Source organism: Pocillopora damicornis, chromosome 3, assembly GCF_964200805.1.
Source record: "Pocillopora damicornis chromosome 3, jaPocDami1.2, whole genome shotgun sequence".
In the NCBI taxonomy this organism is placed as follows: Eukaryota; Metazoa; Cnidaria; class Anthozoa; order Scleractinia; family Pocilloporidae; genus Pocillopora; species Pocillopora damicornis.
The window spans coordinates 31,943,887-31,965,974 of NC_142672.1; the positions used below are offsets into that span (position 1 = coordinate 31,943,887).

Consider the following 22,088-nt stretch of genomic DNA (forward strand, 5'->3'; position numbering starts at 1 on the left):
CGTAATTATCACAGTCGGGTTATTGTGTCGATAAAAAAGTGCTTCAATATGTTGCTTCTCAGAAACGGTTTTTCCTAAAGAGGACACGGTAACGGATTCTGCAATCTGATTGGTTCTGAGCGCGGTCCTGCTTTTTCTATCTCTGTCCACTGTGACTGAAGTTTTCGTGAGTTTATGTCCTCTTGTTGACAAAAAAAGGGATTATCTCTGTTTCACGTGTTATCTACAAATAACTCACTATAAAATATGTCAATGTGTTTACAGATAGAATTTGAAATAAATGCCTCCACTGAGTAAGCCCAAATCATGATAGACTCATAACGAGTCTCCAAGTCAGCCAGGTCGTAACAAAATTTTGTCGTTTTCCGGTACTCAATGAAACTGATGGCGGTGGAGTCGCGGAAACGAGATGTTTGCCCGTGATATTCTCTTACCATTCTATTTATTGGTCCACCGCTCAAAGCACTCGCAAAACAGCAAGCAATACAGGCTCATAAACTAAGGATATATTAGAATGGACTCTTCTTCAGGAATCAAAGTGTCCTGACGGGAAGAAAGGGCACAAGAAGACCGTAGCTTCAGACGAACACCGAGCAGGAATTTAGAACTTTACGGCTGGCCAAAGAAACAGATTTTAAAGATTTGTTTCACTCGTCTTTTTTGAGCACGAAGGCCAATTTACGTTATAAACTCAGTTGATAAAACCGAATTATCTTGCTCTACGAAATGTCACGTGACACCCCCTCCTTTCTTGGAGGGGGGGTGGGGGGAAGGGGCTTTGTAGTGCCTTGCAAAGGAGACGAAAACGTCTTTTGTCGAGTGGCTGTTGTGATTTCATTGGTTTTGGTTTTACAGCAAACAAGGTTCCTCAGTCACACCACAACTAACATGCTGTTGTTACATACTTGGAGTTTAATCTCTGAACGAATACACCAACTTACATTAGTGACGTTTAAAATAATACGCGAATACTGAGACGATAGCCGATTAATGATTCACCGGCTACAGAAAGTGTTGGTGAATTTTGTCATAAAATATCAAACAGTATGTTGAAAAATATATACACCAAAGTGATTAGCCTGGAAAAACATTTCGTTAAAGATACACCATATAAATTGTGGCAGTTTGCTACATCGTTAAAACCCGAGGCCATTTTAACTAAAGCTTTTCATATCCCTTTACACAAGCCATCGTTACATGGATTATAAAATCTGTCTACACTCGTTTAGAAACAGTTCACTACATAACGGAACAGTCCGAGTCCTGTCTGTCGAGGAACGAGAATTCGTATGAATGATTAATCATCTGATTCATGGACTACCTTTGTTGGTAAACACTAAAAATAGCTAAAAGCTAAAAATTAAAAACTCTGCCTTTTACTAGCTTGATAAGTGCCAAGAACTACCTGGTAATCACTTCCAATTCAACGGTAACCAACCAAACATAGTGAAACGAGGGCCACTTACAAGGAACGAACACTGCCTCTGATCGGAAGTAATTGAAGAATTTCGTCTGTCTCTGATTACTTCCAATGAACTGAGCAACTATTTTCATCGCTATGCAAAAAGAAAAACTCCCTAAGTTTTCTAGTTTTCTATCAGAAGTACATTTACCAGATTTGCTTCCTTTAATCTAAGAATAATTTTTACTGTGTATGAAAGTGCCCGTCGATTATTTTGGCACTGAATTCACTCAGGTAATAGTGTTGAAGGGTAAAAACTGTGCAACTATTCGACACTTCAAGGTTCAAAATGCAAACAAAGAGCTCCTTCACTGCTTGAGGAAAGCGTTGACCTTTCAAAATTTTCTCAGCTTTGAATGAGGGAGATCGTTTCTTGACAAACGCGCAAAAGTATAGTACAGCTGGACTAGCTGACCAAACAAATAACTGCCTTTGACAACGCTTGAAGGAAGCAAATTTAAAGCATCATGTGGTTTAAAAGCCGCTTATTAACTTTGGCACATCTCACATTTTTCGAAGTTTCGTATTTCCCTTGACACGCAACTTAAGGAGTTAAGAGCGATTTGCGGCATTAAAGGAATTTCTGTGACTTACAAAATTATCATCGCTCTGAAAAAAATTTTCAATGAAAGGTTCAAGTTTGCCCAAAGTAAAGCTAACTTCTAGTTTCCTCCATCACTTTGCTTTTTTATGCAAGGTGATTTAATTTGCTTACCTTCATTACCTCGTTAGTTCGTGAATAATCAAAAACATTTCACATTACATTCTCCTTCATTGTAACACATACAATTCAGCTTAAACGATTAACAAAGAACAAACCACGAACTTGTACAGGGTTATTATGGATAACAAACTAACCGATACAACAAGGTGCGTATAGAAAATAACAGTAAAAAAAAGAGAAAAAAATGTTGCCTAAGGGTGTGTCTTGGACCAAATTCTAAGCTGCAAAGTTACAACCGATTCACGAGTGAAAGAATGAAAATGTTTTCAGGATAGTCTAGATGCTTTAGTTTTCTGAAATATATGACTTTGATTGTCGTTACCCTCATAAGGACTACTTGTTACCAGTCAAGTTACTACCATTATGTCAAAAGATGAACGGATGCTTATGAACTTAATTTACTTTTAACGCTCTAGAAAAACAACCTTTTTTATCTTCAGACTATCGCTCTACTTACAACAAAGGGACATGGTGAAAATCATCAACCAACTGGAGAGCTGAATAAGATACATTTGTGTGTTCACAAGCGGTCTATAATATTGTTCCTTCATCAGTTTTCAGTAAATTCGAATTCAGGACTAGGAGCTTGGAAGGTATCTGATCCTACTGCAGTGTGCCAGTTGGTGTAAATCAATAACACAGGTACTTTTTAGTTTTAGCTTCGGATTACTGTGGTCATGCTACTCCGCAGTGCTTGTTTTCCTGCGAGGGGGAGTCCAAGAAGGTATTTATTCCACTGTCCTCTTAAAGCTTTCACTTAAAGCCTACCAGATAATTAACGGCCTCCTAGTCTTGCCCCAGTTGTTTTCCCTTGGCTAAAGTTAAACTGCATTTGTGATTTACTTTGCTTTGCCTGCCAACAAAGGCAAACCAACAAATTCGAAGCTGCAAACTTTTCAGCTCTGAAATCTCACTACTTGTCACACAATTACTGTTCTCGTATTTTAGAACAACTGGTTTTTCGATCTCCTCCACGAGGCCCCTTTCAAGTATACAAACAGAAATCACTTTGTGTCACCATTCTTCACTGTTTGGGATTTCTCGTTCGAGAAACATTTCATGACACGATAATCAACAAACATTACGTCTCAAACCACCTGGACTAAAGACCAGAGTCTCTATTTGGAGGGTACACGGGAAGAGAAGCCCTTCCAAGGTACATGTTGGGTGTCAGCTGCGAGTTGTAGAATGCTCCAGGGTGCTGTATGTGACTAGGATATTGGTACTGTGGCTGACCAAACATCGGAGGGTACTTATTCGATGGAAAATATAGCCCACTGTATTGAGGCATGGGTTGTTCAGATAATTGTGATGGAGGAATGGTACTTTTATCCAAAGGAGGCTGGCTTGGCGCAGTTAGACTTTCCACTGAAAATGACTTGGACCCTGGAATGGAAACGGAAGATGATGTTGCATATGGACTGTGCGGATTGTGTGAGGTTTGACCGACTGGTCTCAAAAAAGGGCTCTTGTTAGGAGGTGCACTGCTATAGTGAGAGCCAGCGGTAGGCGCATGCTCGGTGGGCGAGTGCAGAGGGCTATGGTGATTACCAGGTGCACTGAATGCAGGTGACTTGTTTTCTTCAAGCCTACGACCATCCAAAGGTGAATGAGACTGATTATAATTACCCATAACGGATGTGTAAGGATTCTGCATTCCGTGCGGTAGAGTCTTTGGAGAAAGTTCAATAAATCCTGGCCGAGTTTGAGAATTAATCGGCCTGTCGTCACCTTGCACCACACTTTGATGCTGCTGTGGCTGAACAGGGTAACTGGCCATTCCTGGACCACTCATACTACTCTGAGGATGAGACGGTGAGAATGGCGGCTTGCTAGGTTCGTTGGGTGATGGGCCGGGAAATCTCGGAGTCTGGGGTGTTAATGGAGTCTGAGGAGTGTGCGGAGACCCTGTACTTGTTGGAGAAGGCACGGGACTGTTCTTTGGATGCCTGGAGTCTGGTACTCTCCCTCCTGGGTAAGGAGGAGGAGGAGACCGTACTCCCGCTCCCAAAGGATCTGACGAAGGAGAATTCGAGTTTCCTTGCGTTTGGATTCCCCCGAGATGCCTTGGTCTCTGAAAGTATCCCTGCTGTTGCGAACTTTGCTGCTGACTAAAAGCTGGAAAGTGGGATTGTTGCACTTGCCCACGCATTTCCTGAGGCCGCCTTTCCATAAAAGAACCCTGATGTTGAGGCGCTCCACTACGCGGATAGCCACTGTAAGGAGATTGTTCCCCTCCTAGTGCTCCTTGCTGATTAAAACCACTTCTAGAGTACATTCCATTCATCCCTGTCACTGTGCTCTGATTGCTACTACTTTGCGAATTTCCAAACAGCAACTGATGAATGTCCTCCATAGCTTGTGTCTGGGTCTGGAGTCTTTGTCTATCCTTGTAGAGGGGCTGCTGTGACTGCTGCTGCATATGTTCCCACTGTGATGTTCCGTAACCTGGCCGCGCATTCACTTGAGAGCCCGGAATTCCTGAGTAACCTGACATGACGGAGCCACCAGAGCCCCTCATGGCGAACTGCTGGGGATAAAATGACTTTTGTTTGCCAAACATGTTCATTGAGTTCGTTTGTTCCAGTTTAAGAAACGGCGAGCTTGATGGTTGCGCTCTGTGATAAGCAGTGATATTTTCCACTCGACCCATCTGCACCGCCTCTGCTGCTCTGTTCGCGAGACTTGTAGAAAACACGTAAATCCTATTGGGTGGTTCGGGAATTTCCACTGGCCTTAGAACTTTTTGCTTTCTGCGACGCCTGGGTCCCTCTGACCCATCGGAATCTATGGATTGACAAAGACAGAAAACCCTATAGTATTTCCAAACAGCTAAGTCACGCTAAAAACCTGCGTTTCAGACGCCATCAATCTCTCACTTATCATGCCTTCGTCGCTCAGGGGCTCTTTGTGTCCTTAGTTTTACGACACTCTAAAACTCGTAATAAACCAAATATTTAGAAGTGGCGTCAGAGTTTTTGTATATAACCAGGAATAGAACCTTGTAAGCCTTTCTTTCTCACTTTGACAAGCAAGCAGATGAACAGGTAGAATTAAAACACAATACAACTGGTAAATAAAAGGGTTTGTGGAATCGACATTGCACGTCTTGATTAGAAAACGTAGCGACGTTTTCCTAGCGTCTCAATTTTAACAATACCCTTTGTTGAGGCAACGCATCTTTAAAAACAACAAAACAGCTGGAAATGTGTTCAAATATGCGAGAAGAAATCTAGCCTCCTTCGCAGCCGTTGTTTGGTCTTCTCACACAGCTCATTGTAAGCAGAGAGCTCACTGAGTGAATACATCGAACAACGGCCTTGAAGGAGACCAAAAACAAGGAAAAACAAGAAAATCAGTTACATTTTGTTGAAACCTGTTCCTTATATGCTTACCTATATCCTTTTCATTGTCTTCCTCTGACTCGGACCCAAGCCCTTCTTCCTCCCACCATTCCTTCTTTTTATTCATCTGTTCTCGCATAATCACACAGCGCCGTTTGGTCCTGGAGTCCACTCCCGCGGCACTGATGAAAGATTCCTGTTTCTGGATTTCTTCCTCCACACGACGCTCCAGTTCCTTCCGTTCCTATCATTAGAAAACATTGGGTTATTCTCTTGGGGAACTAAAGTTGCACATTTGCATTTATTGTCGGTACTTTTGAAGGGTGCGCAGTGCATTAGCCATTAAACTAATAGTACACCTGCCAACTATCTGTAAAATATGCTTGACTTTTGGAGACAGAGTAAAACGTATTAAGTTACAACAGCATTGGTAAAGGAAGATTGTCTGTTATCATTTGTTTATTTTCATAATTAATGTAAACTCAACCGAGCTTCCGCGCCAATTTTTCGTGTAGTGCAATACTTTCAACATGAAGATTTCAAAATATTCATTCTCCAATACAAAAAAACACAAGTGTAATGAATAACGACAAGGAGCAAGATTTGGTGGAGTTTTACGAAATTTAAAAAAAAATCGTGTAGCAGCTCTTTTTTAAGTTTCAATGGCTAATTTAAGTCGACATTTAACTTAAGTAACCCCTTGGAGGGAGATCGTAAGCTTAAAAAATCGATTTAAGAGCGATGTAGTAGGCACCTCCATGTCCTTCTCGACTTTCTCTTCGAGCTCACTTTTCTTCCTTCTTCTCTCAGCTCGTTCTGTAGGTTTGTTCTCGTCCATAATACCCAGATCTCTTTTGGTGGCTGGTGGTCGCCCTCGCCTCCTTTGTGTTCCCTGTTCAGGTGCTGGCCTCTTTCTCTTCTTCCTTGGCCGAGGAGAGTCTTCCTCGTCGAGTTCAAGTTCTCGCTCAGCGTCCGAAACGTCGTCTTCGTCCTGGTCTTCTTCCGCGGTGTCGTCTTCTTGTTCCTCTTGGTCTTCCTGGGCACCGAGATCGTCGTCTTCTTCTGGCTTGTTCCCCTGCAGATAAAAGGAATCAAATTAAGATAAGAAACAATTGTACGAACGCGTGACAAACTATATTCACTACAAACTTAGGTGCAGTGAGTTCGTTGGCAAGTTGGGCCATATGCTAGATTCAAGTGTGTAACAAGCGTCCAGCACAGTTCACACATTTAAATGCAAAAAAACCGCGGGCATCGAAGAGCAGCTAGAGTTTTTTTTTTTGATTACATAAAGATGACAGAAGTAAAGATAAAATACGACCAAGTTTTTACAGGTTATAATGGGTGCAATACTACATGTTAAAAGACAATCAAAGACAAAAAGTAAATCACTGACCGAGGTCCAGTTTTTTTTTCTCTCTTTTTTTTCTTCGTTAGTTATGATTATAGTTAAGTGTGTCCTGGGCCCCTAATGGCTCATAATGTAAGAGTAAGTACAGTTTGAGTGGATGAAGCTTAACAAAGCCCTTGGGGGCTTTGCATAGTATTAGTGTACTTCCTAACTCTTTCATACTCCCCAAGAGAAAGAGAGCCAGCTATCAGAAATTGTAAGGCCCCGATCTCCACTCCACTAACTAACATTTCACGGGACTGCACAGGAAACTCGATGGGTTTGAATCAAAAGATAACCCATTAACCAGAAGAAAAGAATTTAAAAAAACTAACTACAGCGTATACTACCCAAAGGACAGAGATTTATCTAACAACCAGTACGAGTTGTCCCCCAAACAAAACACAAGTGACAGCAGGCCATCTGACGGTCATAAATATTATGACAGGCCACACGTTACCTTTATTCTCTCCACTTTGCCTTCTTTTCCAACTACTGCATCATTATCTGCTTTTTGTTTGGCAGCTGCCTGCAATATTCACAGATGATATTTCATCCAAGCTGAACTACTCATAAAACTTGACACAAAACTTTCAACAAATTATGTTTACTTATCTTTTTTCAGAACTGCTATTACTCCAGACGAGTGTAGTTTATTAACAGGAATACCTTCTGATTTGCCTTGGAAGACCTGTCCTTCTTCAAAGTCTCCAGTTCCTTTTCTTTCTCATCCTCCTAAAGAAATAAAACAAAAAGCCTTTTAAATAGTAGTACTTACTGAAGAAGTGAGTGCATCTTTAAACAAGACTTCAAAAGCCAAACAAACTTATGTTAAAACTTCAAACACCATTGATGACTCTCTTCAAGAAGGCGTTGCATGTGAAATGTTTTGTTTAATATCTAATCAGTTAGGACTGGTTCAAATACAGACTGTTTCATGTGTTATATTGAAATAACCCTAGTATTTACTTTTATCAAATACCCCAAAAGTCAACATTTAAATTAATAAAGTTTTATGTGCCCAATTTACTGTTAGAAAGATATCAATCATCTAAGCAATTTTGGACATAATTGATAAATTGGTAAATTATTTTAACAACCCACAGTTCCCTAATTTTACAAAAGGATAAATTTGATGAATCAACTTTGATGTTGGATTTACTGTCTAACTTTATTGCTTGGGTTTAGCCGAACAAACATTTATGATCAGTATATGGTAAAGTTGAACATTTGAACTGGTTACCCAGCACTGCACCTTTACTGACGGCATGACAGCAGGATACAGCTCATTCTTCAGGTACTTGTACAGCTTTTTCTCATTACTATTGCTTGACTTCTGAAAAGAGCTATCAGCAGGTACAGCATACATCAATACAACTAGAAGTGAATCATAACATATAAAACACCATCCACCGATATTGCAAAAACATTTGTACCATACAAATTGCCTAGAATATCATATAAACAAATAAGCAACATCTACTTGACCATCAAATGCAACTGAGAGAAAGATGGAAAAAACCTACTGTATGATCAAACAGTGCAAATAAAGTACACAGTCAGGAAACTGCATTCACCAAACACAGCTTAGTTTAAGACAACTATTTGTATTCTAATGTCTCTTTAACATCATCATATAGAAATATTTGACTTTCCACTGATTAAAACTAAATGTCTCTTCATTAGTTAAAGCATTGTATACAACTTTGGTCATCTATGAACATTTATCCCAGCCCTCCAAAACTAATTGTATATCATAATACCATGTTTTTTTTTTTTTAAATTTTACAAAAATTATACCAGAGTTCCCAACTGAGGAAAGCAAAACAGATGACTATGTCAGAAGAACCAGTATAACCTCAGATTTTTCTATGACAACAAAACACAACTTCCAGAAGGATCTGGTAACCGTGTATTTGAAGCATTGAACAAAAATTATACCACCTCATTAGAATAACTGTTTCTTGCCTTTGAAAATAATTAATGCCATATAAAGCTATAAACACAAGTAAATGTATGCTATTTCAGTTTAATCATATGATAAGTTTGTGTTTGATTCAAGTCGTTTTCTATAGTAAACTTTTAAATTACAACCACAGATATGTAAAATGTTTCAAAGGCTTTTATTATCACAAGTCATGTGAATATTTTCCCCAATCAAACTAGTTAATGTCAAACCTGGTGAATTTACTGACATTTTGATGAATACCTCCAAACAATGTGATTGTCACAAAAAAAATTTTTTACTCCCACTGAGGACTAGATCCAGCGTGCTTGCAAGTCCTGCTCACTGACACATTCAAGATAACCACTTGTGTACACGCATGAATGAATGAGGGATTATGACCACCAGAGTAAGGTAGTCTTAGATAAAATGGCCTGCATATTGAAAATAATAATTTAAATTAAGAGCAAAAGGTAAATCCATTTTAATCCAAATTTGGAGGCTCTCTTGGATAGAAAAAGTGACTTGAAAAAAAATCAAAAGACAGTTGTTTTACCTCAGAAGCTTCTCCCAGTCTTGGCAATTTAAACAGACAGTCTCCCAGCTGAAAAATACAATATGCAAAATACCACATCAACTATACAATCAACTCCAGGCAACCATCCTTCTCAGCAAAAATTTCAAAATGGGCAGGTGAATTTTCTAGGATAAAAAAGGTTTGCAATTTTAACACCTCAAACAACTAGTGGTTCTTTAGCATGAAAACACAAACACAAAAGGTGGAACACATAAGGAGAAACACACTGAACAGTGTGACAATTACACTGCTTCATTAAATATGCTTCACATGGCCCCCAAACATAATCCCACCAGCTGGCTGATATGGCTAATTAACATAACAACTTCATGCTTTATTTAATTTTCTCTTACTCAGCAAATCATAATAATGGAAATTTAATACTTGGCATGCCATATATGGAAGAACTATTTCCATCTTAAATAAACAGTATCTTACTGTGTTTGTGTAGTTAAATGTTAAAACACAATTCTTTTGGGTAACTATCTTTGTTGTACACCATAAATGAGGCTTTGTGTGTACACATTTTGGCATCAGAATAATTTTTAAGAATTCTCCTTTTTTCCTGTCAGTTGTCAATGAATTCTAAGCAATTGGAGTAAGGAAAAAAATACAGCAAATGAAAATTGTTGTGTTTGACATGTTTACATTACAGTGAATGTCATGTCCCCCTTAATTTGACCAAACAGCATGTCTGAAATTATTGTTCACAGTCAGATAAATATAGATCATTATCAATTCATGACTTCAGGTAGATAATTACTAAGATTAATTTTCTCTTTCTCAAAGTAAAATTTCTCATAAAAAAACCTGGGTATTTTTACATTAGCTTGGTATGGCTTAGTTTTTTCAGCTTGAAAAAAAGAAAGAAATGTTAGATGTAAAATAATTTTTTTTTGGTCACCAAAGTTTTGGGTTTCAAGAAACTCATGGGAAATGTCATAAGATATGCACTTAAATGGTTTCATACCCAAACTAAAATTTAAAAATAATTCAAAACAAAAAAAGATGTCTTGCAACAGTTGCCATATAATTAGTGATCAAATAATTTACAAGCTGGGCAAATGCCTTTAAATAACATGAACAATTTTTGATATGTCCCATAAGCATGACAGAAAAATCCACAAGAAAAACATACAATAAGGAAAAAGTCATACCCAATCCATGCAGCCATTGTTTGAACAGGGAAATATCCTCTCATGTCTCTGAATACTGAGGCTTATTTCATTCCCTTATTTTCCTTTTTTTTTCAATTGACATAACATATCAGTCATAACAGAACATAATATAATGGGTATCAATCTTGATATAATTAGGACATGAAGACAGTTAGAATACTCAACATACTGTATCTCTTTACACTTATCAGCAGCATGACTTTCAAGGATAATTCCTACAGCACATCAGTTGGAAATATAGTGGTGACTTTTTGTTATTATTAATTTTTCAAGAAAGTTTTACTCTAATTTTCTCTGTCTAGTAATGCTTATCTCAACTTAACAAAAGAAAATAACATTGTAAGCAGTTGAAATGTTGCGTTTTACATCATGTGACCTTGTCATGAGACAACAGAACAAACTTATAATATCAAAATAACATTGGTTTTCAAAATTTCAAACAAATGGCACAAAAACTGAACTAACAGTTCAGAGACATTAACCCAGCACATTGCATCATTAAAGCAACATGCTGTTTCATTCCTTTTTTCCTGCTCTTACAGAAAACATTCCTAAGCTATGCAAAAGCAGTGGGAAATATGTCTTGTAACTAAAGAAGGTTCTGGTATACCAAAAACTAACTAAATTGACACCAAAATCCCAACTCAATTGCCAAAGAGGAAAGTTCCTATTCCATTTATCTTCTACCATCAATAGTTGCTCCATTAAAAAAAACCATACTTAGTCTAGTGCATTGCAACACTATTAAACCCAAAGTAATTTCATAATTGATGTTGTTTCTTTATTAAAAATCATTCTCTGATACAATCAACCAATTTTCTCACTTGATTCAAAGGAAATCAAATTGTGCATCACAATTGCTGAGAATAGATCTATAAAATTCAGTTACTTCAGAGGCAATCAGCATCATTGCAATAATATATCTAGTATATCACTGATAATAGAAATTTAAAGCTTCATTCAGCTGCATCAGGTAATCAAGAGAGATTGGATCAAAATGCTGTTTGAGGAAATTTACTGAAGCTTAGTAATAATTTTGTGATTACATGATGATGTGGTGAACAAGCACCATTGGCTGTAAACTTAGAGAACTCTACCTGTCTTTAAATTGAAACAGAAAAAAAAAATCTTGAAAGATAACATCAAGGCTAACCAAGACAGAAAATGGGGGAGGAAAAATAAGCATTATGTACTTGTGAATTTGAAAAATATCATACCCCTGAGTTTAAATAAAATAAATGTCTGACTACAGCATAATTGGCCAGCCTTAAGCTCTGGCTGGGCAGTAATAACAGTAATAAATTATCAAGCAACAATCTAGAAACTGAGATATTTAAAGACAATCTGTCAAGATAGTGTGATTTTACCATAGGGGGGTAAACTTATAGAGGATTGATTTTGAGGTAGGGGGTAAATAAAGAGCAACAATTTATGTTGCCTTTAGCCTCAAGTCTTAAGTTCTTAGAAAAACAAATTTACTCCCTTCATTTACTTCTTGCATATTCACATCTTTAAATGGAACACACTGACAAAGGTCAATTATACAATTCATGTATGTACAACTTCAAAATAACAGTAATTGTCTTCACCTGAATCAAAGCATGATCCACACTACTCTAGATAACTGTAAATAATAAGTATATTTTTCCCTGCTTTGGCCTACTTTTCTCATAGAAACAAAGCTTTAAATTTTGATAGACTAAAAATGTACTTTTTTGAAATCTGAAAAATTTCACCCACTGAATTTAAGTTGACTGCAAAGAAAAATTTGTTGAAAAATGCTGGCTTAAATTGGTAATGTGATCTGTTGCATTTCCTTTCAAGCATCATGCTTGCAAACACAATCTTCTATCTAAGTATGGGCAAATCAGTCTTTTTTTACCCCATTAAATCATAATTATGATTCCCACTGTTCTCATATCAAACCAGATCAAAGAACTTGATGACATAACAATGCATTTATAGTCAATTAACACTCACCCTGTTCGGCGACCCTTCTTTCCAATGAGTTCACGGTAAAGTCTCAAATCTAGTGAACAAAACAAACAAATCCCTTTCAGTTTAGAGGGATTAACAATATTTCACACTCACTTTACTAACTTGCTATTAAACACTGTTAAGAACTACTCCTTTGCCAAGACATAACTGTTAAGGCTGAAGAAATATCACAAACCATAGTTACCTTGGACAGAGCTGTCAGTTAGTATTGAAGTAGTGTTTACAATGGAGATATCATGTGCAGCAATGTAATATGTGCCCAAGAGACAACAACCAACATCTTCACCCATAACATACGTGTATGTGAGAGCCCAACTTAGGTGCATTAAAAGTTTCTTTCAAAAATCTGTGTGTAGCCAATAAACTTGATGCATCTTGAACTAAGGCAAAGAGGTGGTGGTGGAGGAAGTTATATATTAATTATAGTGAAAATTAAAATAACGAGAACATTTTTCCAATTTTACACATTTGTTCTTAGAGATATGAGAGAGTGCATCTATTCACCAAATGTATCACTTTCCAAGAAAGTTCTCAAGTGAAGAAAATAAACTAAGATCATGACAAGCAAAAAAAAGAAGAGACTTAAGTTTTACAAGAGGCACTAATTCTTGCCTGTCTCATATAGCACCTACAGACCACAAACTGCTACTGTCAGAATCAGTTGTAAGTTTATTAAAATACAAGGAGAAAAAGGTCTGCCAGAGGATCAGAATGAAATCAGAATGACCATGCAAGTAATAGAGAAAGCCATCAAGATTGTCTTAGGGGAAAGCTTCCATCAAGTATGTCAGTTATAAAAGTGTGGAGAGAAATTACAGTAAAAGAGGATGTGAACCCATAAATATTATCACATCTGCAAACAGTATTCCAGGTTTATCATTTGAATCATCAAATTCTTAAGAAAACTAATGCTTCCTTTGGGTGGAAGTTGTATTAAGTCAACCATGTTATCATATTATTCCAAGTATTTATGATTAAAATTACACAGGAAGTGAACGATAACTAAAACAAAAGTTCTCATCAGTCGGCCAATAAAACCTTACATTCAGACTTTCAACTCTTATAAACAATGTAGCTGACAGGGTGTTAACACACCACAGAGTGATTTGAATTTTTGATGGTGATTTCAAGATGATAATAGCAGTAGAGAGAGACTGACTGACTAGAAACCCTGCTTGTGAAAAATACTGTTAAGCAATACATCTTATGTCATTTAAACCATTATAGTGTAGCACTCAGAAATATTTTGTGGATGAAGTCTAAAGTCATTGTAAAAATGTGATTCTTGGGGCAACAATTATAGTTGCACAACACTTACACTGACTATTATTTCTTTGATTATATAAGTAATTACTAGATGATCCACTTTTAACAAGGACTGTTCTTCAACAAACACACTTTGCAATACAACAGGGCAGTCAGAATACCAGTACATACCACATACGTGACAAATTCAACATGAAACAAAAATTATTTACAAAACAGTTTCTCAGAAAATATTCACATTTTCCAGACTCTTAAAAACAGAAATACTGCAGAGGATTTGTAGTTCATAAGCTCTGGATATGTAAACAATACATGCTTGGCTGGTCACAGAACTAGCTCAGACTGTAGCTGTTATAAATATTCAAACTTCTGGCAGGATTCTAAAAAGCCCTTTTTGTGACCAGACAAAGAGTGTCAATTTTGATTCACACCAGTTAAGTCCGTCATTTTGCTGACCTGTGAAAGAGCTGCCCTTCTAGGTCTTAAAGATCCACCAAAACCTCTCAGAATCGAATCCAAACATAGTAAATCAAGTTAAGTTTAGATTATGCTAAATTAAAAATATATATACTACAAGCATAGGACAGCATCTATTTGGGTCACAATAAATCTAGCAGAAGCTGTAGAAAAAACCCTCTATCAGAAGAAGATATTAAATACCTACATTTCTGACAAGGGGCAAAGACCAGAGAGAAAATAATCCAACTGTAAAAGCCATGAGCTTCTTGCCTCAAAACGACTTTTCAAAATATATGCAAAACATGCAAGTCCCATGAAACATTTATTCCATTCTGTTGTTTGCCCTGCCATGTGACTTAGCCTAATTGCATTTTCCTTGTAACCATACAATAGCTTTTTAATTTGAATCTTGTCAACAAGCTTTGGGAACAATGTGGCTGCTTAGAGCCCATTGGAACACAGCAAAAAACCCAGTGTAAACAGTCACTACTCTTAAGAAACTAGCCCTGTGATTGGATCTTCAATTGGCTTGTCACCTGCTGAACAAAAATGGCTCTTTTCATTGGAGCTACAATATCAACAAAGCCCCTCAACCGAAAATGAAAACAAATTTATGCAAATTGAATTTCTTAAATGCATGAAAAATTTCCATGACAAAAGCTTATTCAGAGAGTATTTGGCAGCAGTAAACAATGGACTAAATGGCATCTCAAGAAAAGCAAGCACAAAATTAAAAGAAATGGAGAGGAATAAAACATCTCCATATCACACTTAGGAGAAGACATCTGGTGTGACTCTTAATAAAAAAAAATAAAAAGGAAAAAGAAAGAAAAGGCAATGATAACTCTGTACTAAATACCTGTAATAAATAAATCTGCCTTATTGAAAATTCTCAGAGGGAAACAAGTGTCAAGCCTGTGGCTGCTGTGGCTATTAGAATATTTAGTTTATGAATTGCAGTCTTCTAAAGATAAGGGTTAAAACAAAGGATTAAATACAAAACAGGAAAATACTGTTGTATGAGCATTATATAAAAACATTTACTTCCCAAAAGAAAAAAAGCTTAACAAAACAAAAGCAAAAGCAGTGTTGCTATTAGTAATAGGTTGTACAACACAAAAAGTACATTAAAGTACAGATTATTTCATGAACATGATACAAAGATATGCAATTCTTGAAATAAATATCAAAAAAGTATTAATGGTACATGTGTGGTTGTGAAAGAGAAAGATCACACTATAGTTTTTCAGATCCATAGTTTAAAATGATATAAACCCCTACACACAGTCATGATGATATATCTCAAAAGTTTACATTTTTAAGTAAAACATATATTTTTTAAAGTAAAAATATAAATCAACTCTAAAAATTTTTCCTTTCAGTAAGCGTGTGAGAATGCACTATCATCAAATGAATTAAAACATATTTCAGTTTTTTCAGAGTGATAAATTTGAAACAGTCATAACATGAGTGTTTGTGAAAAGTTGCTGTAAAATTTATGTAGTAGTAGCAGTATTTCATTGTTCCAAAACTGAGAAAATAAACACAATTTGTTTCATAAAATATAATTTTCACGTGTTAACAAAACCACATGTTATTTGTTACTCAAAAACACCATTTTGGTGTTCAACTACTGATTCCTTAGTATTCTGATGAATAAAAAGCAGTTTCCTTTTAAGTCTGTGTAAACAATCAATTTCAAAATACATCAATACTGTTTTTTGATCTTACAGACTGCTAGTGGATGCCAGACTGGATATTGATCATTAAAACAACAGCTTTGACCTAACTCTTCCTTGTAGTATATCACAGAAACTGAGAAGTTATACAGACAATTTCTGCAGACACATTCAGAATCTTTTTCTTTATGTAAACCTACAGTGTTGACAATTATTGACCCCAAAATAATGCAAACTTTAATTTTCCTCTAACATTTAGAAGAAATACAAGACAACAAAGTGTAAATTTTGGTTATCATACTAAAAATATATGCTGTTTTGTTGTTCAAGTTTGTTGAATTCTTACTTGTGCAATGAAAATGATGACATCCTTCTATATAAATATCAGGGAAATTCTTCAGCTCTGTTATGGTTACCTTCTCCAATTTACCTAAATTACTCTAAATTGAATACTGGTTCATAAATGTTCGATACTTACAGCTGCATTTAATTGCAAAGTGTAATAGTGAGGTTAAGAATAAGCCTGAAGAGGATAGTTGTGGGTGACTGACGTAGTAACTGAAAACCTGTAGGCTTCGATAAAGACATCATCCGTGCTTAGTGGAGAATACTTAATTGGTAAAATGTTCTGAGCATAATTCATTAGGAACAGGTGATCATGCTTTGAAGCCTTATTCTGACCTTGACATTGCAAAATTCACCAGAGAATTTCAACAGTCAGCTTGATCAATTGTTTTGTCTATGACCTTCAACATATTGTCTAGCTGAAGCTTTCCCTCTGCAGGTGGTTATTGGCCACTGGTAGCACAATTATATTAAAGTAAAGTATTTCTCTCTAACAATAAATACATTTCATATTTGTTTGCAAGAAATGCATTTTTTGTTCAGGATAGACTCCTGCAGTCACTACTCATCAATCATTGTTAACCTTCCACATCAAAGTTTTAAAAAGTTCAAATTTGGGAAAAACAAAAAACAAACCAGAGTGACTAGGCAGTGCACATAATACTGAGCATAAATAGACACCAATAAGTTATCCCCAAAGAAAGATTAGGCAAAAGATGTTCAACTTTCATTTATTTTATTGGCCAAAATAACAATAAGTGCTTGATCAGTCTTGTTTGACTTTCTCATAAGTTTTTGCATGCCCTATAATTTCAAAAATTTTGTTTCAAATCAAATTTTATATGCATTATCAATACACTAAGTAAAAAAAACTTAGAGAGAAGAATTGCTTGAAATAAAACAATTACATGCAAGGTCATGGTAAATTCCCAATAGCAATTTAAATTCCATTTGCTTTAACCTAATTGAAGAGGTTTTCATGCATAGGCATATTGTATGAGAAGTGATTAGTACTTGACATACTAAGTAAACATACTTACCATCAAAGTACCAATAAATATTATTGGAGGCATCACGACCGATGGGCTTCACTCCCTAAGAAAAATGCAAAAAATTGTAAGTTAATGGCTTGATAGCTTAGAAATACTGGAACGGTTTTTCATCTTTTTCCTGGTATGGCTGTGAGGCTCACAGCTTAACTCTTACCTCAGTTAAGTTAGCCATTTAAGAGAATCAATAATTAAACAGAACCTTAGCTACATATATGTACTTTACTTTAAGAAGACAAGAGTCCTTGTCAAATATACACTGCATATGGCATATGATACCAACTGTATCCACATAGCTTCAGATGTTATATGTTACTGCTGAAGGACACAGAGTGGTGGGGGGCACTGGACTCAAAATCTGAAGGTCCTGGGTTCAAATACCATTGTCACCAACAGGGTCCAGTCTTTCCAAGGGTGAATAGGTTATCTAACCGATAAATTGCTATCCAGCAGATAACTATTAACAAAACATATGGCGCTATCAACCAGATAGAGATTCATCCACTAGATAGCCTTATTCACTTTTCCAAGGAAACGGGCTGGATGACTTCATTTCTGCATATTCCCAAATTCAACTCCTTAAATATGCTAAATATAGTCAATTGTATTGCCTCCTGTCATTTGGGGTGCTATATTAATGTTATGTTTGATTTAGATTATTTGTTTGAGATCATTCAAAACAGCCATTGGCCTATCTCTTATGAGTCTGCTTATAACCCAAGTAACCCATGTGACCAAAGCTTATTCTAAGGGCTTTAATTACACTGAATAGGAAACTTAGTCCTTTGTAGATTACTGTCCAGCCTTTCATCAGGTTCCCCTGATGTCTCATTGGCACCCAGTTATACTCTTGGGTGGAGAGAGATGTTGTAAGAACAAAAAGGACAAAATAGCCCAGCCAGTGCAACAAACCTAAACATAGCATGTTAAATTCATATTAGTAATATGTTGTAAATAGGTAAAACCCCAAGTTATTACTGGTAAATTTAATATAACAACACATCTTTGAGTGAATTCAAATCAGAGCTGTCTTTAGACCTCGAATGGCGAAAATCAACAAATGCAAACTTACTGAAGAGTCTGGATTTAAAAAGTTCTTTGTAAACTCTTTTAATTGTTCATCTTTACTCGCTGCAAGGTGGTCTGCCAAATAATATATCAGTTGTTTCAACAGCAACACCTGCAAAATAAAAAATAAAATGTGAGTTCAGTATCCTCTCTTTCAAATACAATGATCATAAAAAGTCTTCTATTTAAAACTGTAGTAACATGTATTCTGATCCATCAAACATTTTTCCTATTGGTTCAAATGTTTCTAAAAACTCTCAAAATTGCTCAAGCTTTGCTCTTTTGATAGCATCTAATAAAAGTCAATCCAAACATTTGTGGGTAGGCCCTCATTGTATGGCATAGGGTAAAATATGGACTGGACTATTTCTTGGACCATTTTTTGCACCATTTTTTGCACCATTTTTTAGACTATTTTTTTGGACCATTTTTTTGGGACCATTTTAAAGGGGGAAGCACACCATTAGTTCTGAGGGAGAGGTGGGATGAGGTCTATCAGTACTGAGGGAGGGGTGGGAGGCAGAGTGTTATTACTCAGGGAGGGGTGAGTGATGGACTATTACTACACTGGGAGGGGTGGGAAGTGGTTGTAATAGTAAACACTACTGGTAAATGGAGCTTTTACTCGATCATACAAAATTGGAAAACAAACCTAGGGTAGTCGTGAGGAATACCTAGTTGCCATTTCCAGTGTCAGTGATTAACTCCTTTGTTTGCAAAACAGATGAAATCGATATTTGCCCTTTCCCATATTGCAAGTACAGCAGTGTTTTTGGTCAATTCAAGAACAAGGATTCCTCCTCGAAATCATTTGCTGATGATTTTATACAGTAAAGGTATAAACTTTAAAATTGCGATAGTGATTGTGAATTCTATATGCTGCTAAGTTAAGGGCTAAGGACTGGAAATTTTGTGATCTCATTTGATAAGATCAATGACAAAAAATTTAGTAGTTACATAATGTATACACAAAGGGAAACGTGAAGCAACTGATGGTGCACAAGTTGACTCAAAAGGCAAGTCATTAGACTTAAAAATTCATCAAAGCAGACACACAACAATAGTCTACTTCTAACCATGACTAAGACAGACTAATGTTACTGTATAATAGATCATGGAGTCATTAGTAGAAAACTGGAACATTCTGATACTAAAAACTTCAAGTAAACTTGCAAGCATCACTGTTGTAACTGTGTCTCAATTTCCCACTGATCAGATTAACTTATAGAAGTTTCAACTCAAATTACTATCACCAGGGAAATTGACATTTCATGGAAATTTATAACAGCATCCCAAATTAAATTCCTGTATAAGCAAATGAATTTAACAGTCACAATTTGAAGAAAACCATATTTATTTTAAATGGAAACAGTTTTAACTGAATAATTATTACTGATATATGAAGATAACCTATGTCTACCTTTTAAAGGTTTTCATTTAAATATAATTTTAAGCAAAACAGAAATCTTGGGTCCAACATATTAAATCAAGGTATCATAGAAAGACTAACAAACAATACTTGTATTACGGAAACAACAAATTATAATTTCATCATAAAGATAGGTAGAAGGCAACAGCAATTGGCTACAGCAAAAAGGAAAACAACAAAGTACTACACAAAATGTGTTTTAAGCTTATTATATTATCATTAGGTAGTTTATTAGTAGCCACTGCTTTCGGATTATCTCGTTTGGCACTTGACCTTAAAGCTTCGTTAAAATGATACGCAGTTTGATGAACAGGTCCATCAGTGCTAATTAACTAACAGCAATGATGAGAACAAAATTGAGCTGAAAATAGCTAGTACGGTTTTAAGCGCCCGCCATTTTGCAGCGAAACCACTTCGGCAATAAATCACGTTTTGCCAACTTATTTAGCAATGACATCCTCGACGTCCTTGTACAATTTGCGAAAATAATTAGTTTACATCTGTTAACAGTATTTAGCCTATCAACTTTAAACGTGCGAGGGACGATAAACAAAACGCCCACAAAGACATACGTTAAATGATATAAAAATTAAAAAACCACTCAGAGAGAAATTTTACTCACACGATCCTCGGGTTTTAAGTCTACATAACGCTTTCCCTCGTCGAAGAGAGACCTGTCCGAGGATCTCCTCTCCAGCTCTACTTCGAGGACTTCCTGCCATGTGTTTTGTCTTAAAAGGACGCAGAAAATTATAGTTCAATTAAAAAAAAATACACACACACCATCACTCCTTCGACAGAAACGGACAAATGCGTAGGGGAATCATATCAGCTGAGATTTTCATTACACGCCATGTTACACGCTTCCGTTATAAAAAACATACAAATACTCTACTCACTTCACATCCCGTTTGGGAAGTAGAGTTCGTAGCAGTTGTATAAATATTCCAAACAGTGTCGAGTTCTCAGACTCCAAGAAGGCATTCTCTAATTCCTGTTAAGGAAGACAACCCGTCAACAAAATTCAACAGCAGGAATTCGAAATCAATCGTTTAGTTAACGTCTACTCATAGAAGCTATAGTACATGCATGCAAACACTGGCAGCAAACGGACGAGTTGTAAATCGAAATGTAGCTTCAGTTTAATCAACAACTAACCAACAAATATCGCCAATAATTCAAAACAGGCTATAAAATTTCAAATAAAAACGCAAAATATTTAGATTCGCTTAAAAATAGATGTTTTGTTTGCAACAAACTGTCGTTTTAATGCGCACCTCGGCCGTGAAGCAGACGAAACCAAACTTCCCCTGGAATACCCGCAGGAACTGGGAAACAAAAACAAATTCCCACATCGAGCGCATTCCATTTGTCGACAAAGCACCTAGAAAATTAAAAGAACAATGATACAGTCGCTTCTTTCTGTCTTTAATCCAAATCTTTACCGAAAAGCTGAAGAAGTGAAATCTACAGCGTGTGACAAGTTGAAATTTGAGTTCACGCGATGACAGCCCACAATTAGTCACAACCAGGACACACTATCGCGTGATAAAACAGGAAAGCAGCAAACATAGTCAGGACAGGCATAAAAGCTGACGGACAACCAGAAATTACCTTGTTTGTGACGTCTCCGCATCTTCAAAAAGACGCCTTAGGTTTGTAAAAAGTCAGAAATTTTCATGTTAGTTTGCAGGAACTCAAGGACTTCTCACCTTACTCCGCCTCACTTTCGTCCTTCAAAACAAAAACGTCATGTTTGGCCACGTGATAAGTTTGTCAATCAAAGTTTTGCTGTCATAGTAACATCTACAGGGGCGTACTCCGTAACTCACACGTACCGACCTTTCCTTCCTTATTTTGTTCTTTTGACAAATCAGAAAGCTATGTTGGACTTTCGAAATAACTTGAAATGACCTATTTTTAGACGTGATTAATCGCCGCTCAAAGGTTTTATCTTTTTTCGTAAAATGATTAAATTCAGGAGCAGAGTAGCGATTTTTTTCATGAAGTGGCTATATTTGCATACTCAATTTACGATTTCTTGTACACGCACTTAGCTTTCATTTTTTCGATTTCAACTATCTGTAGATGAACTTGATAACTATTCGTATACAAAAAACGAGTTTTCCAGGGAACAAGACTACTATGGAAACTGAAAGTAATATGTACTGCAAG

The 22,088-nt window shown here is 36.4% G+C and overlaps 1 protein-coding gene across 2 annotated transcripts; it reads right to left on the minus strand.

Annotated features, from left to right (window-relative positions):
• Positions 1-892: 892 nt before the first annotated feature.
• Positions 893-21,691, minus strand: LOC113666013 (uncharacterized). Of its 2 annotated transcripts, XM_089199853.1 has the most exons (15): positions 21,528-21,691; positions 21,191-21,297; positions 20,813-20,907; positions 20,536-20,644; positions 18,489-18,596; positions 17,408-17,462; positions 12,601-12,649; positions 9,422-9,469; positions 8,176-8,266; positions 7,590-7,655; positions 7,381-7,449; positions 6,285-6,605; positions 5,582-5,774; positions 3,816-4,973; positions 893-3,572 (listed from the first exon to the last, which is right to left on the minus strand). In XM_089199853.1, exons 1-15 carry the CDS (start codon positions 21,547-21,549, stop codon positions 3,289-3,291), a joined length of 2,775 nt encoding a protein of 924 aa, XP_089055979.1. In that variant the 5' UTR covers positions 21,550-21,691; the 3' UTR covers positions 893-3,288. The 2 variants fall into 2 exon arrangements, with proteins under 2 accessions (XP_089055979.1, XP_089055978.1); XM_089199852.1 differs by having other exon boundaries at positions 893-4,973.
• Between the last annotated feature and the right edge of the window lie 397 nt (positions 21,692-22,088).

Bases quoted from the DNA above. Each gene is read 5' to 3' on its own strand.
- LOC113666013 (XM_089199852.1), bottom strand. From the start codon at position 21,549: ATGCGGAGACGTCACAAACAAG. The intron at 20,645-20,812 runs GTGAGTAGAGTA...CGTCCTTTTAAG, and splicing joins CTTCCCAAACGGGATGTGAA to ACAAAACACATGGCAGGAAG. The intron at 6,606-7,380 runs GTAACGTGTGGC...TTTTATCTGCAG, and splicing joins GCAAAGTGGAGAGAATAAAG to GGGAACAAGCCAGAAGAAGA.